This window comes from Anopheles gambiae, chromosome 2 (genome assembly GCF_943734735.2).
Source record: "Anopheles gambiae chromosome 2, idAnoGambNW_F1_1, whole genome shotgun sequence".
Classification (NCBI taxonomy): Eukaryota; Metazoa; Arthropoda; class Insecta; order Diptera; family Culicidae; genus Anopheles; species Anopheles gambiae.
In genome coordinates this window covers 76,350,267-76,364,743 of record NC_064601.1, presented here as the reverse complement: position 1 = coordinate 76,364,743, position 14,477 = coordinate 76,350,267, and the positions used below count along the sequence as shown (strand labels likewise).

At 46.5% G+C, this 14,477-nt stretch overlaps 1 protein-coding gene across 2 annotated transcripts in view; it reads right to left on the bottom strand.

Moving 5' to 3' along the window:
• Positions 1 to 14,477, bottom strand: part of LOC1275836 (homeobox protein araucan) — a 104,292-nt gene that overhangs the window by 62,167 nt on the left and 27,648 nt on the right. The window contains exon 1 of one of the 2 annotated variants that reach the window (XM_061642637.1): positions 10,112 to 11,970. The exons of the other annotated variant lie outside the window; for it this stretch is intronic. Within the exon in view, the coding sequence (XP_061498621.1) occupies positions 10,112 to 10,159 (48 nt within the window). The 5' untranslated portion in view covers positions 10,160 to 11,970. Of the gene's footprint in view, positions 1 to 10,111; positions 11,971 to 14,477 lie in introns of those variants that run through there. 2 annotated transcript variants of the gene reach the window in all.

Genomic DNA, 14,477 nt, shown 5'->3' with positions numbered 1-14,477 from the left:
CAGGCGGGAACAGTTGGGAAGAGTGGGAGACGACAGCATAAAAAAAACGTACGTCAACTCATATTTTGCAACGACAATGGGCTGAAATTATTATGAGCTATCGAGCTACCGTGGAGCACCGTCTGGTGCAGAGAGACGAGGACACAGCGATGCCTCGGCGACATCTCGACATCTCGCTGCAGTGCTCGCCGATCTTGGCCGAAGCCGTCCAAGCCTGCCAGCGACGAGCCAGTTCGCTCACCAGTTCGTTATGGCGACATTATAAATGTGAGATAAATTTGTTGAGATAAATCGTTTTATTGACAATTTATTGAAATATTTTGATAACATTCAACGATAATGATATCACTGCTTTTGATGTGATGAAAGTTTTACAAGCACCGGACCCGGGGGTGCCGCTCCGCATACGGATCGCGGTCCTGTTCGGTTTGCCCCTCGGGGACGTTCTGTGGCTCTGTTTTTCCCATGGTCCCCGCCAACATTCCGCGACACGCGTGGAAAAGGGAAGAGCTTGGAACCGCAAAGGTGTAACTAGATTTTGCTTACCTCCACATTTTTATGAGGCGCAGCTATGCTATGAGACACTGGCGCGCATCCAGCGCCGTTACGGTATCCTGTACGTTGCGTTATGACGATGGACAGGTTTGTTTTTTTTTCAGTGTGTGAACGTTTGCCGTTTTAGATGGCTTTTTTGCTCCGAGTGGCGGGCCTCTCCACTGCGTACACCCATCGACCACGGGCTGCGTGAGGACATGGGAATGATTTATTACTGTCCACTCATGGGTCTGTGTGCTCCCACCCTTCCCGTCACCGGACGACACCAGTTTAGCAGGGAAAAGAGCAATACAGAGCATCGACGGGTCTTTATGGGGCTAGAGCTCGATCGCAGCGCAAGAATATCTTTGTCTTTTAATCTGTTCTGCTTTATCTGTCCCGTTGTTTTTGAGTTTTTTTGCCTTCATCTCTTCGGCTGTTTCTATCTTAAGATTCTGCCCACGGACAAGGATAGTTGGCGGAACGACTCGCGGAGAGCTGGTTGGCTACGATCGATCTAACCTGCATTCTGGCAACCGCACAGTCTCCGTCACCGTGGCCCGTTCGCCTAATGAATATCACTATTTGACAGACCTCTACGATAATGAAAGGCTAGTGCGATAAGTTTCATCTTCTTCCCGTTTCCCGAGGCACCAGACTTTGCTCCTTATCGTTCGATTTCGTCCAATCGCCCCGGGGACACTTAAAGTAGATCGAGATCACACGTTCAAAACTCCTCACCTGCGTTGCGTCTTGGCCTCGTTTCTCAAGGTTACGTTGGATCGACCGCTCTGGACGGCCGCTCGTCAGACGTCTCCGTAGCGCAGCGCCATCGGCCATCTACGACGTCTCGTCGCAGACGCCGGGTGCTTAAACATTATGGTCGTCCAATATATTAGCATATTCTTTTCCAAAACGCGCTGCATTGCGCGATCTCCTTCCGAGATCCTCACACATCGCGCGGACGCCTCGAGCGCACTGCCCAAGTTTGGAGCGCGCTATTTTGCTCGACGTTCTTACGCGGTTATGTGCGTCGATCAGTTTCCATAACAACGATCATAAATTTCGGTGAATATCGTTATTAACGGGCGCATCATCGAATGCCGTCGGCAAATATACTCTCCCTCAAACAAAACACGTCCCAAGATCGAAGGCCCGATCGACATTCTGCACCAATAACGCCGCCGTTTATCGCTACGAGCAACTTTTAATCAATCTTTCTTTTTCTTCTCACAATCATTCCGAAGCCTCCGCCAAGTGATCTTCTCGGGCCAAACTCTTCAAAACGGAATCCACGATACGTCCCGGAAAGGGTTCGGAGGGTTTTGGGAAAACGGATCTTTAAGCGACCTTCCAAAAATTCGGCGTACTCGAAGCACTCGGCAGTGTGTTCGCACCTTTTGACTGGCCGGCCAAATTGCGGGCTGGCCCTTAGCCAAAGACCTTGGAACTTCGAGCGCCGGTGTGCCCCAGAGGGACGTGGCGCACACACTACACTCCGGATGGATTGAATTCGGGACGGCGGGCTACAATAAATTACAATAATTGAGATATAAATATTATTATCTGGACAAATGGACAATCCATCATGTGCGTGCGGTTTGAACGTCATGCGTTTTGACGCCGTACACACACACACACTAGCACCACCTGCTCACCGGGTGTGCTGGTACAACCTGTGTGTTGTATGCAGGGGTGCGAGGCACGATTTAGGACCACAACCTTTGCCTTTGAGTGGCCCTTTTCCCTTTAAGTAGTATTTGAGGCTTGTGACGAAGGTTAACGATAGGATAGATAAAGTGTTGGAAGGAAAATGCTTTCCTCGTGAGAGTACATTACGATATAACTTCATCGGTGGTCTTTGGGATCCTGTATTTACTTTGTAGAAAATGACTTTGTTTAACAACCGTTGGCCGGTTATTTATGACCTCACACAAAATATGTTTGCTATACAGCTACACTCAATAATCATCTTTCAATGAAGTAAACATCCCAAGCGTACCATCATCTCCCATTTAAATAAAAGTAAATTTTTCTCTCCCCTATCCTTCAGGAAATTCTCACACCTTTGGCATTTTTTCGCAGAATTTAGCTCAAACTCGTAAAAAATGAAATTTATCTTGCAGCAAACCAAACCGAAACAAACAAAAGCCCACCCACCAGTGTGAAGAGGATTATATGACCTACTGGCAGGTCCGGTTCAGTGCAACAAGGGTGCGTATGCTGGTCCTCGCGTATCAAAAATGCCACATGAAATAGCGTAACATATGGTACCAGCTTTGGTTTTTATCCCTTTGTAGAAATCAATTTCATTCCCAGCACTACTTTCCGGCACCACCAGATGAGGCTCTGGATAAAACTAAGCCTTTAGATCGGAGAAAATCGATTGACCAGTACCATGCAAGGATAAAACGAGCGAACGAGGGGTGGTACTGGTACACAATTTATAAAAATGTAAAACACTGTGTTTCGCACTCGAGACTTGCTTCATAGTCTCCCCTACAAAAAGCTTTAAACATTATTTTTCACACACAACTGGAAAATAACATTGTTACATTTTTTTCTTTACAGTTTTTCTTCCGTATCCCTGCCAACCATGTGTGATGCACATTGAGACATTTGAATAAAATACCAATTATGTTAATAGGAAAAAGGGATTTTGCGCTACAGGGCCACTGCGTCCTTAAGCTCGAAAGAAAAATAGCACTATTCGGTACCGAACCCCTTTTGCGTCCCGTTGATTCTGCGATTGAAGCATATGATTTTAGCAGCAAAATGCTCCGCTTTGAAGCAACGCAATATACTGTACTGTACACTGTGCTGCTAAGTATAACAACTTCCAAATGCGCACCAATCAAACGCCAGCGCGTCGCTTTTCACCTGTTGCAGCTACACCGTCTCGGAAGGCGCCTTCCGTGCCTGTAGCAAAGGTGATAGGTTCTCGCGCACACGGAACACGATGTAAAAGTGCTTATTGAATTGTGAAATAAAAAAAATGGACCTGCACCGTTTCGTTCCTTCCCCGGGCGAAAGGTGATGAAACTTGTTCATCAGCCAACTGACAGACTCCACTGCGCAACAGGAGAAGGGCAGAGCCCTTCAGGCTCGTCTCGAGCTAACGTTCCCGTATCGGGGTAACCACAACACACTCCCAGAAAAAGAAAAATCGTAACGGACCCGAAAAGCACACGAACGTTAAGGTTCTCCGTAGAAGTGCATTTTTATCGCGGCATACGATCCTACGATCGATGGGGCAGGAAAGCGACAGGAAACGTTCCAGAACCATGGACACTGCAGCAGGCGAGTTTGTCGAATCTTTATAAATTATTGACATCATCTTCAACATTTTTATAGCATTATGAATTATTAATTCAATGAGACCAAAATCCTCAGACCCTGGAGTTCAGTTCCTCTCCAAGCCAGACACGGCTTCTTATCAATTTTTCGTACCAGCGCGATCAATTTTAGCTTTGGCAGAATTTTGTGCCTTTTTTAGGTGTTTTCATACGTACGGTTCAATGCTGTGCGATTCCATATGTTTTTTTTTTGGGTATTTTTGCACGCTTTGCAATCCGCTTTGTGTCGGTTGTATGTGTTATGCTTATTAATACTATTCACAGTGTTTAAAAACTGTTTTTAATAAACTCAATAAACTAAAACCCTTTTAAATTTTGCGATCAAAACATTCTCTTCAATCAGTCGATGCGATAAGAAGGAAATAAATTTCCCTCAACCGGCTGTATCAACCGGCTACCAATCTGGAATAGTCCCTTGCGGGTATCGGATGTCTCGAGGGTGTCCCGTGCATGTTTGCCCGCGAGTTCACCAGAAAATCCCCACTCGATAAGATGCAATCCGCACCTCACCAGGAGTACTGAAGTACGCCGATCAATTGTCGAGTTTCTCGGGGTTTCTTCCACCGATAATTTATGTACTCACGTTCCGCTGCAATGTACGGCCGCTGCAAAGTTCCCGAGAAAACACTGCCACTCTGATTTCTGTCTCCCCCGGTTGTACGCGATCCAATTGCACCCCGGTGTACGATTTCGCGTTTTTCCAAGTAAGTGGCTCCGTTTTTGTGCTGTTTTATCATTTCGACTCAAATATTACTCGTTCGCGATACTGTCGCGCCAGCCCAAGCCTCAAAACGATTGCTTTCTTGAATGTGTTTTTATTCTCCTTCTTGTTCTTCCCCTCTTTGCTCCTTCATCGAAATCGTGAATCGCATCGTTTTGCTGCTACCATACGCTGATAATATTGATGATGAGTTTGAGAAAAATATGAATTTCTGATAGCCCAGCGACGCGCGATAGCTGATGTTTGGAGGTACCGGCTCCCAAAAGTACGGCCCCAAACTTGGCGTGCTTTTTGTCCACACCCTCCCTACCATTCCCTTCGGATCAAACATTTCAAACCACTCTGCAGCCAGACTCTGTCCCGAGTTCGAGTGTGCATCTATCGAGAAGCAGTGCGACAAAGTGTAAACAGCAACATAATAAATCATTTCCAAATGCTCAACGGCTTCCCCAAAAATCGAAGGCACAGAGGGACGAAGATCGAAAGGAATGCTCGATGTGTAACGTTACTTTTTTTTTTTGCTGTTGTTATTGTTGTTCCGCAACTCCATATTACCCTTGCGCTGCTCACTTAGCGACGCTCCTGGTTGACATTTTGCTCCCGTTCGGTAAGGTGCAGGCCGGAAAGCTTCAATCTTCTCGTACCTTGCGCAACCGCCACGACGAAAGGAAGCGAAGGTAAAACTGGAGTGAAATATCCACTCTGTTTTTGTGTCTTTTCACACACACACACACACACACACACACACGCTCCACTAGCAAAAAGATCACTGATCGCCGATTGCGCCGTGATTGTTTGCGGGGCGGAAAATTGTACAGAATCGCATCGGACGGCGTGTCGTAGATAGGTGCCCATTTTTGGGGATACTCTCAGACCACATCATAACCGATTAAGGTATAGGTTCTCCAGGGATGGGGTGCCCTCTACCTGGACGGACTGTCGCGAGATGCGGTAAGATTCTCAGCCCGAGTCGAGGAGACCCAGGTCCCAGGCATTCTGCGCACACGGACAGACATTCTTTAGGTTTTTTTTCCCAAACATCCACACAGCCCCGTCGCTCAGTGGATATCGATCAGTACCGGCGCACGAGGGGAATTGCCCGTGGGAATTTCTGCGCAATCCAACCCTCAATTGAGGCGCTCCGGAATTGTTCTCCCATGCCAGCTGGACACCAATGCGGAGAGACAGGACCTGGGGCAGGAAGGTGTGATGTGTTTGCTCGTCGAACGTCGCCCGTATCTGTCACTTCTCGCACGTCCTTAGTGGTGCAGCGTTTTGGTCGCGCTACCGCGATTAAGTGCATATTTGCGTCCGGTAAGCTCCTTTTACGCACAGCGAGGGTGGCTTTCCGACCGCCACCCGTTCGGTGGCCGGGTGCGAGATGCAATTTAACTTAAATTGCACAACAAACACCCACAAAAAGGTGCACATCTTGGGTGAATTGTCCCAACGGTGGTTCACTGCGATGAGGCGTGCCTTCCAATGGAAAGCAAAAAAAGAAACACAGCGACGAAAGGAAAGGCAAACAAAATGTTGACATATTTATTTGTTCAGTCCAGAGCGATGTTCCAAATTTTTCCCGATGACATCATGCTCCGGGGGGCTCGATGCAAAACATCGGTCGGATCGTGGCTTGTTGAATGAGCCACGACTATTGATTGAACGATGTGCAGTCGGTGGCAGCATATGGTGTCTGGTTTTGGTCTGTTCCGTTGGAATGTCTTTGGAATCGAATTGGAGAGGGGTTTTTATTTTTGAGGGGCTAATGCAACAAGAAAGCAAAAGAAAACAAAAAAGTCCCGAACCGAAACGAAAGCAAAAATCAATGCAGACAACCAAAAACGGAACAGTCTCGGGAAGGACAATGCGTCTATGATTCTATGGTTTCGCGTTCAAGTGCATCAAGCCTCAAGCAACCATGTGGCGAAAGGGATTCACGCTCTACGCAAAGATATGTATCATCCTTTCTCATAGCATCCAGCAACGCTTCACAGGAGTTGGTCTCGACTGTTCCGCACTGGGTCGGGCAACGACGAACGAACCCAATCGGAAGTAGGGACAAGAGGGCGAGGAAACAGGCGCATCTTTATGACAAAACTATCCAAATGCACCCTAAGGGTTTTGTTCTTCCTTTCGTTTTTGGGCACGTTTGGGGGGCCTCCTGCCGTGCCGCATTGATTTAAGTCCGATGGTGATGTGTTTGAAGGACGAAATGCTATACGCCATCAATTACCAATATGGAATGTGGGACACAATTTATGTGATCTTGTCTAATTTAGCCTCTTATTCAATGCTGAAACCCAAAACCAATATAACATTACATTCGGAGAATTGGCGAGCACTTTGCCACATAAACATGATTCTTGAAACGTGTTTTAAGTCATCTTCAAATCATGGCCATTTGGGCCACTTTCTCCACCAGCAAACCAAATCTTGTACTACTTACGCGACTAATTAATCAATGTTCAACACACTACTTGCAGGAAACACAACAAAACCTGCAATCTTGTCATTAATGAAATTATTTATTATAATTTGATTAGCCCCGACCGCAACTACGGTGCCAGTCTCCCGTAGGGTTTCGATCGCGCGCGCACACACAAACGCAACCCGCAACCGATCGAGCGTCGATTGTGATCTCACCTGTCGTGGTTCGGAGAGCGCGCATCCCTTGCCACGCTGTGCCTTGGCGTGACCGTGAGCGTTAGTCGGTTTTTGCTGTGTGCAGCACTCGCTACCCTCGCTGAGTACCGCACATCCAATCAGCGGCTCTGGTATAAATATTTATCAATTTGAACATTGATAAATTAATTGTAAATTAATTAAATTGATTTGTACGTGATTTTGGCAAGTTTTTGCACCGTCCTCTGCGCAGTTCCTTGCGCGGGACCGACGTTTCTTCGCGCTGCTATGTCGATGCATTCTGCACCGAGCTGGAGTGCCGGCTGGTGGCCGTTGATCGATCGATCGGTTGCGTGTGTGAGTGTGTGTGTGCAATTGTGATTCTCTTCATGTATTTCCTTGCCGAGAGGAAAGCAACAAAAAAAAAGAAGCCAAAAGTACAACAACTGAGGCTTAAAGCAGTTCACGCATTGCGAATTGATGCGAACGCGGAAGAACACTGCCTGCGAACTGGCTTGCTGGTCAATGGAATTGGTCGAGTTTTGTGACAGTTGTTTGCCCGAATTCCTGTCAGAGTTGTGCTTTCCATTCGGCAACCCCCGTGGCCCCGGTTTCGGGATGGTGTTTGTGGGGAGGAAAATTCAATTAGAACATTTTTCTGAAGTGCGTCCAATGCACACGGTGCGTGCGTGGAGTTCTCTCAATTTTCTCGATCCTTCCAAAACACCCCCTGGCCCGACCGGCGTGCGTCGTACACCGCGAAATCAAGTGCGCCCGGGTTAGCATCTTCATTCAGGACCCGTCGCGCCTGGCCTATCGAAGTAACAAGCGGAAGCAGTCAAAGAAATGACACGAGAAAAAAACACACCTACCGAGAGAGCACTAGCGGGAAAGAGAAAGCGAATGAGACACGCACCGAAATACGGAAGGCCAAGTAAAAAAACAACAACCAGAGCGACGGAACTGTCGCATGGTTCATTTCGTCTTAAATTATAATTAATTAATGAGATTCCTTTTCACTCTACTCGCTCGCACACGCATTGGTCTGCATCGGAATGCTGAGGAACTTGGTGTTAAGGATTGGTGCCACTGGGGGGGGTGGGTGTCGAAGGGCCAGTGCCTCCCTGGATGGTGTGGAGCAAATGGAGTGAAGAAGATGTCACTTGCCGAATCCCTTCGTTACCGTGCGCGAGTGTGCGTCTCCCGCGGGAGATTTTAAAACCCCGGGGGCAGAAGGGAAAGGCAACGATGCTCGAACGATGCTTTTGTTAACTGCATTTCGTACGCTCTCTGCTCCACGTCATATGGCTTGCTAGGGGGTTTTGTCAATCTTTTGTACATCGTGTGCATTTTCCGCGGCCGTCTTTGCTACAGTTTCATAAACGCACGGGCTAGGATGGCTCTCGAGCGTTGCCGTTCGCAACCCGACCGGCAAGCTGTTGACGTTTGGCGTGCAAGGATGACGTTTGGCTGGTACGGCTGAACGCGCCTGTACCGTTTGTTGTGTCGTTTTGTGTGATTTTCCTCTTGTTTTATCTTTGCTTTTTTTTGTGTGTGGTGGGTCTTGCTGCCTGCTTTGCCGGTCAACCCGAAAATTGAGTGCCGACGATGTTGTGTGACGCGAATAATTTCACAGTTCCATAGTGCGGGCCTGCCAGCGGTCTCAAAACGGTAGCAACCGAACGGGATGGAAGTTCTGTTTCCAGTTTGCTGCCGTAGGTGCGTGGCAATCAGGCGATGTTTTTAAGCAGTTCAGCTGTTTTTTTTTTAGATATCCCAGAGCAGGCGTTTGTGAATTACTGTCTTTTGATAAACGGTACGGAGTCGGAAAGGAGATGTAAGGGTAAGTGGAAATTCATTTATCGTGGCGAGAACATCATCTCGCTTCCAATGGGTGACAAAAAAAGGAGGCCAACATCCTCGCACGACCCGACGACCAACTAAGGTGGTCACACAATTCACGAAGAAATTGGCTGCAAAAATGCTCCCGTTAATGAACGCGGTCCGGCGCTGTGGGAATAAATGGTGATCCAAGTTTCGCTTGCGATGAACACACAAAATATCACCCAGAAACCTCATCTTCATCTCTTTATTGTTTGCTTTAGCCCCGAGGGGGGAGGTAATGAAGCAAATAGGGAACGTTTGGGTGGGTGCGTGCTTGGGTTTAATGTAGAAAGTAATGATTACCAATCGGGAGGACGATTCAGTGCGGTAACGAAATGGAGGTGATCATTTGTCAAAAAAGAAAGAGCCTGTAAGGAGCGCTTTCTTAATGGTGAAAATTGGCTCGTAATGGATTGTTTTAGTTCCCTTGGAAAATGTAGGTTAGTAAAAGTGCTCATCTTCTCTGCCAATATTATGATAAAGACTTCTTTGCATCGTATTTAGAAACCAAAAGTGACCACTTGTGTGTTTGTTCAACAATACGCTTGTACCAATAAGTATTTCACGCGCCTGTAATGAGATGTAAATGAGCGGACCTAAAGCAACAAACCCGATCGATGGTCTCTGCTTTGCTTACCGCGTGTACTATTGATTGTCAACAAAGTTCGTGATGGTTAATGTTTCCAGTCAAAAACAACACACTACAACACACGTCCATACTTTCTCTGCATCGCTATGCAGGAAAAAACGTGCCTTCTACAGGGTTTAACTTTTCCAACACTCAAAAATAACACAAATAAATATAAACCCAAACATAACCAAACAAACAATCTCTGCTTGTTTGACTCTTTCAAAACCATACTTAAATCGCTTTCATTCAAAAAGTCAAATCAGCAGGTCAGCGCAGCCTTCACTGCGGTAGGGACAACCCTCGCAAGTTTTTGTAGCCGCATCCACCTTTTGCTGTAGCCCGTTGGTTTGTTCCATTGCTTACCTGACTTGCCGGCGGATATGTGTAGCCAAATTGAGCGTATGCAGCCATTATTCCTGAATACGTATCGTTTGCCGGTGATTCTTTCCTATGCACACACGCACACCCTGCTGGCACTCAATGGCAAAAATATTGGTATTTCTTTTATAACAAGTGTGCACTGTTATTGCTTCGTATTCGTTCGTGGTTTCTTCTCGTGGCGCTCTTCTTTCCAGCAGGAATGGTCTAAATCTATGCAACTCAATTTAACACATAACTCACTTTACCACTTACTACACTTGCCACATGCACTACCGAATAACACAAAAATCCAGCATTTTGGTTAGGATTCCATCTAACGACCTAGGACCTGGACATTCCAAGGTTCCTATCGTACGATTGCCGACGTCCGCAACGTCGTCACCGCTGGTGTCGTCATATCCTTTGGCGCCAATTGCACGGCGGGATACATGATCCTGTCCGGCTGGTACACTTTCACCACCGGCAAACGGCAGGCAACCAGTGCAGGGCTCACGGGAACCAGAAATTCACTGATGAACTGGCTGACGCAAAGCAAGATATCCCAACGGCAGGAGGGTTAGTTATGATATCGTTCTTACACTATACTTGAGACCATTATTGTTTATTGGAAGGAATGCCAATGCAAGCCTAGGGTGTCATTGAATAGTCTTCTACGGATGGGATATGTTTGTGTTCTGTTGTACCATTTATGTAATGGATTTCACGGGTTTCATCGTTTGATTAGCTCGTTAAGCATGTCACGATTATGCACTATTAAACATTCGCGGACGGTTTAGTAAGAATACAATCAAATTGTAACTAATCTTCATGTAACCAGCAGCGAACGCATTAGAATTATGATGAAACTGAATAAAACACAGCACAAATCACAAACTAGCGTGTACTGATAGCTATTCTTACTAGGACGTAGTAGGTCCTGCTGGTGGTAACAAATAACTGTTAACGGGCACCACACGCTACAACAGTACTCTACCAAAACTCTCAATTACGCTTGCTGGCATTGTGTTATGCTGCGTCGTGTAGTGTTGCTGTGATTCGCGACCGGTACAGGACGTTGTTGTATGCTTTTTTCATCCACACACCGGTTGAAACGCGGGAAAAAGCGGGACTCTTTGGTGACTCTTCCGCTCGATGCCTACTGTGATGCTCCAGTAGAGAACGATCCACGCGTACCGATTGCGTTGCTTAGCAGCAGAGCAAACGGATGCGGCACGGTTTGCACAACCATGCCCACTCGTGGAGAAGTTCGCTGGTAGCTAGACTGTTGAGTTGAGATACAACGAGCTATCGCTTCACACCTTCTGGCTCTTTCTCGGTTGGCGTTCCTGATTTTCACTTGCTCTCACATGCTCACTACATCACATTTGTTGTTCCTTTTTGCTTTTGCCCAAAAACCGCTTCGAGCTCGGGACACACTTTTTCCTTCGCTGTACATACACATACATACACACACATATACACACACGGATGAAATCAAAACAAATCTTTGGCCATCTGAACCGGCAACCAAATCGATGTCGCTAACCGTAAGTTGTGGGGTTTTTGCGTAGGTGGGATGGAGGCACTTTTCACTCGTCTCGCACGGTGTGGCTCGGTAACGAAAGACAGAAAGGGTGCACACACACGCGCACTCACACGCACATACACACACACAATTACCCACGAGTCACCCAATTTTCCCGAAAACGCACATAAACAACAAACCCACCAACCGGCCGAAAGCGCCGTCACACGAGTCCGCAGGCAAGCGTTTCGAAAAGTTACGTCTCAAACCGTACACGCGCGCAGCGACGATGCGCACTTGATCACGTTTTGCCAGAAACTAAATTTCTCCCAAAAAGCAGCCCCGTTCAACTGGCAACGCTGGTAAAACCGGAAATCATCTACGAAACGGGGCGTTCTCGCTTTCGTCCAATCGGCGCACTATACATAGGCACGATAATCACGCCCCGTGCGATGGAAAGGGCCTGTAGGCCACGCCCATCGTCGCTCGTCGTTCGTTGCAGTGCGGCCAGCTGGGGGAGCATAATGGCTTTTCTTCGTGCACAAGAGCACCGGCACACGCAACAGAGAACGAAAACGCACTCTCACGCAACCAGGCCGCTGCTCTCGGACTCTCCCACTCTCTCGCTCTGGTTCAGGTGGGAAAAAAGAAAAGCGGTTCGTTCGGCTGTTTCGCGAAGCACATTTCTTATTGTTCGCGTAGTTCATCTCGCGGTTGCGCGCCGATTCGCTGCTGCTGCTCGACTGCTGTGTGCGTACAGCGCGTGAAAGGGGGAAACAAAAAACAAAACGAAGCATTTCATTCATGCGCTCGCCCTGCGCCAGTTGGGGGTGGGGTAGCTCTAAACCGCCTTTTTTGCTTTGGGAGGGAAAAGAAAATGAAACTCCAGCAACAGCATCCCACCTTAGGATGCTCTCCCAGCAGCGCACCTTGGCGGTGGAGTTAGCAAAGGATCCGGGCCTCTCGCAGCCTCTCACAGGATAGTGCACATTCTCGCACAGAATATCCTTTCAAACGGCGTAGAGAATGCTGTGTCCTTGCGCAACGTGCGCTCTGTTTCCAAAGCAAAGCGACAGGATACACAGTTGATAAGATACGTTCAGTTCCCGCCGGATCATACACACGAGCGGAACGTGCCCGACAACCGGGCTAACCGAGCTGGAAGCGCGTGCCTCCCGAATGGCCGAAAGAGCCGAAAACCAAAACATTCCCTTGCGAGCGGCCAAATCACATAAATCACACCGAAACGACCGACTGTCCGATAGAGAAGCGTAAAGCGTGGTTTAGATTTGATTGAGCTGCTAGTAGAGAGGCGGCAGGGCGTGAGTAGTTCGTCGTTGGGCACAGCTTTGCTAGGGGAAATTGAATACCGCTATGACATAACACGGGGCTGTAGACAATCCTTTTTTACCCCCTTATTTGCCCAACCCATCCTGGCCTGTTCCGATTTCCGCTCCGGGCGGCGGACGAAATGGCATTATTCGTCACACAACGGTAGAACAACTTTCTCTTCCGATGTTGGTCCTTCGAGTGGTCTGGATGGAAAAGGGCAAAGGAGTGTCCTTTGGAAGTTGCAAACGTACTCTGTCGTCCTTTATACTGTTGCTAAGCCCGTTGAGAACGGGGCAAGAGTTTTAAATTGAACATGTGTAGATTTATCGTGCTTGTGTGTCCCTTTTCATCTACAGCTGTAAATATATCAATCGTTTGCGTAACAAAACCTCCCAAGAGCATTTTGCTTTTTGTTCGTATTACTTTGCATCATGGAACAGGAAGGCCATCAATAGTGTAAAAAATGTGAAAATTTCATAAAGAAAATTTACACGTATTTTACAATATTTAGAAACGTGTCCTTTTAATACAACATATAATACTGAAAAAATCGTAATATTTATCATTTTTTTTTAGCCGTGTTTTAGATATATCTTTCATCTTGCGAAGTATGCCAATGCAATACCAATATACTTCTATTTCATTTATACAATAAGCACATTTCTGTCAAAACTGTCAGGCCACCAATCAGGCAATATGTCTCAAACGCTATACCTAACTCAATAACTGCAAAACAAATGCAAAACATTCTGCTTGACATGTTACGTGTATGTAAAAAAAGACATCACGCAAAAGAAAACGGAAGAAAAAGTTGTTGCTAACATTTTGCTCTACTTCAAATCGGACAATATTGGAATTGTCATTCGCATGTCACTGCCGTCCATGTTCATTTACATGTTGAACCAAGCACTCGTGGCAGAAACAGGTTGTCGGCAAAGGAAGAGCATAGAGCCGAGGTGATCGGAAGATAAGCACGGGCGTAAGGTAATACTTTGTTCTATTGATGTTTGCTATTGCTGCAATACATTTACAGCGATCGATGGCGGATGAGGAAATTAGTACAAAAAGTAAAACAATTCTGCTTAGAGAGTTGTAAACTTCAGTAATGATTTTGTGCAATCACTATAAAGTAAATGTAAAACTAGTAAAGCAAAATTCTATTTCAAGAAAGTGATGTTATTAAAATAATGTTTGAAACATTTGTCACTTGAAAACGGACCCCTTTAAACGATGGATTGCTTTATATTGAATTTAAGACCTTATGAAAATTGCACAGGTACAAGTTGACGACTGTACCAGGAGACCAGCTAACCCCCGATACATATTAATACGACCGGAGGCAATCGCGTACCTCGAATATTCGCGTGTATCCAAATTCGAAATGTTCAGTAAAATTATACCAAATTTTATTGACATTTTGCTTGAAGCCGTAGGTACCTTTCAAAATAGTTTTTGAAATTCAACCAAAGGGGAATATATTTTGCATTTAACAATTGATGTAACAAATCAGTA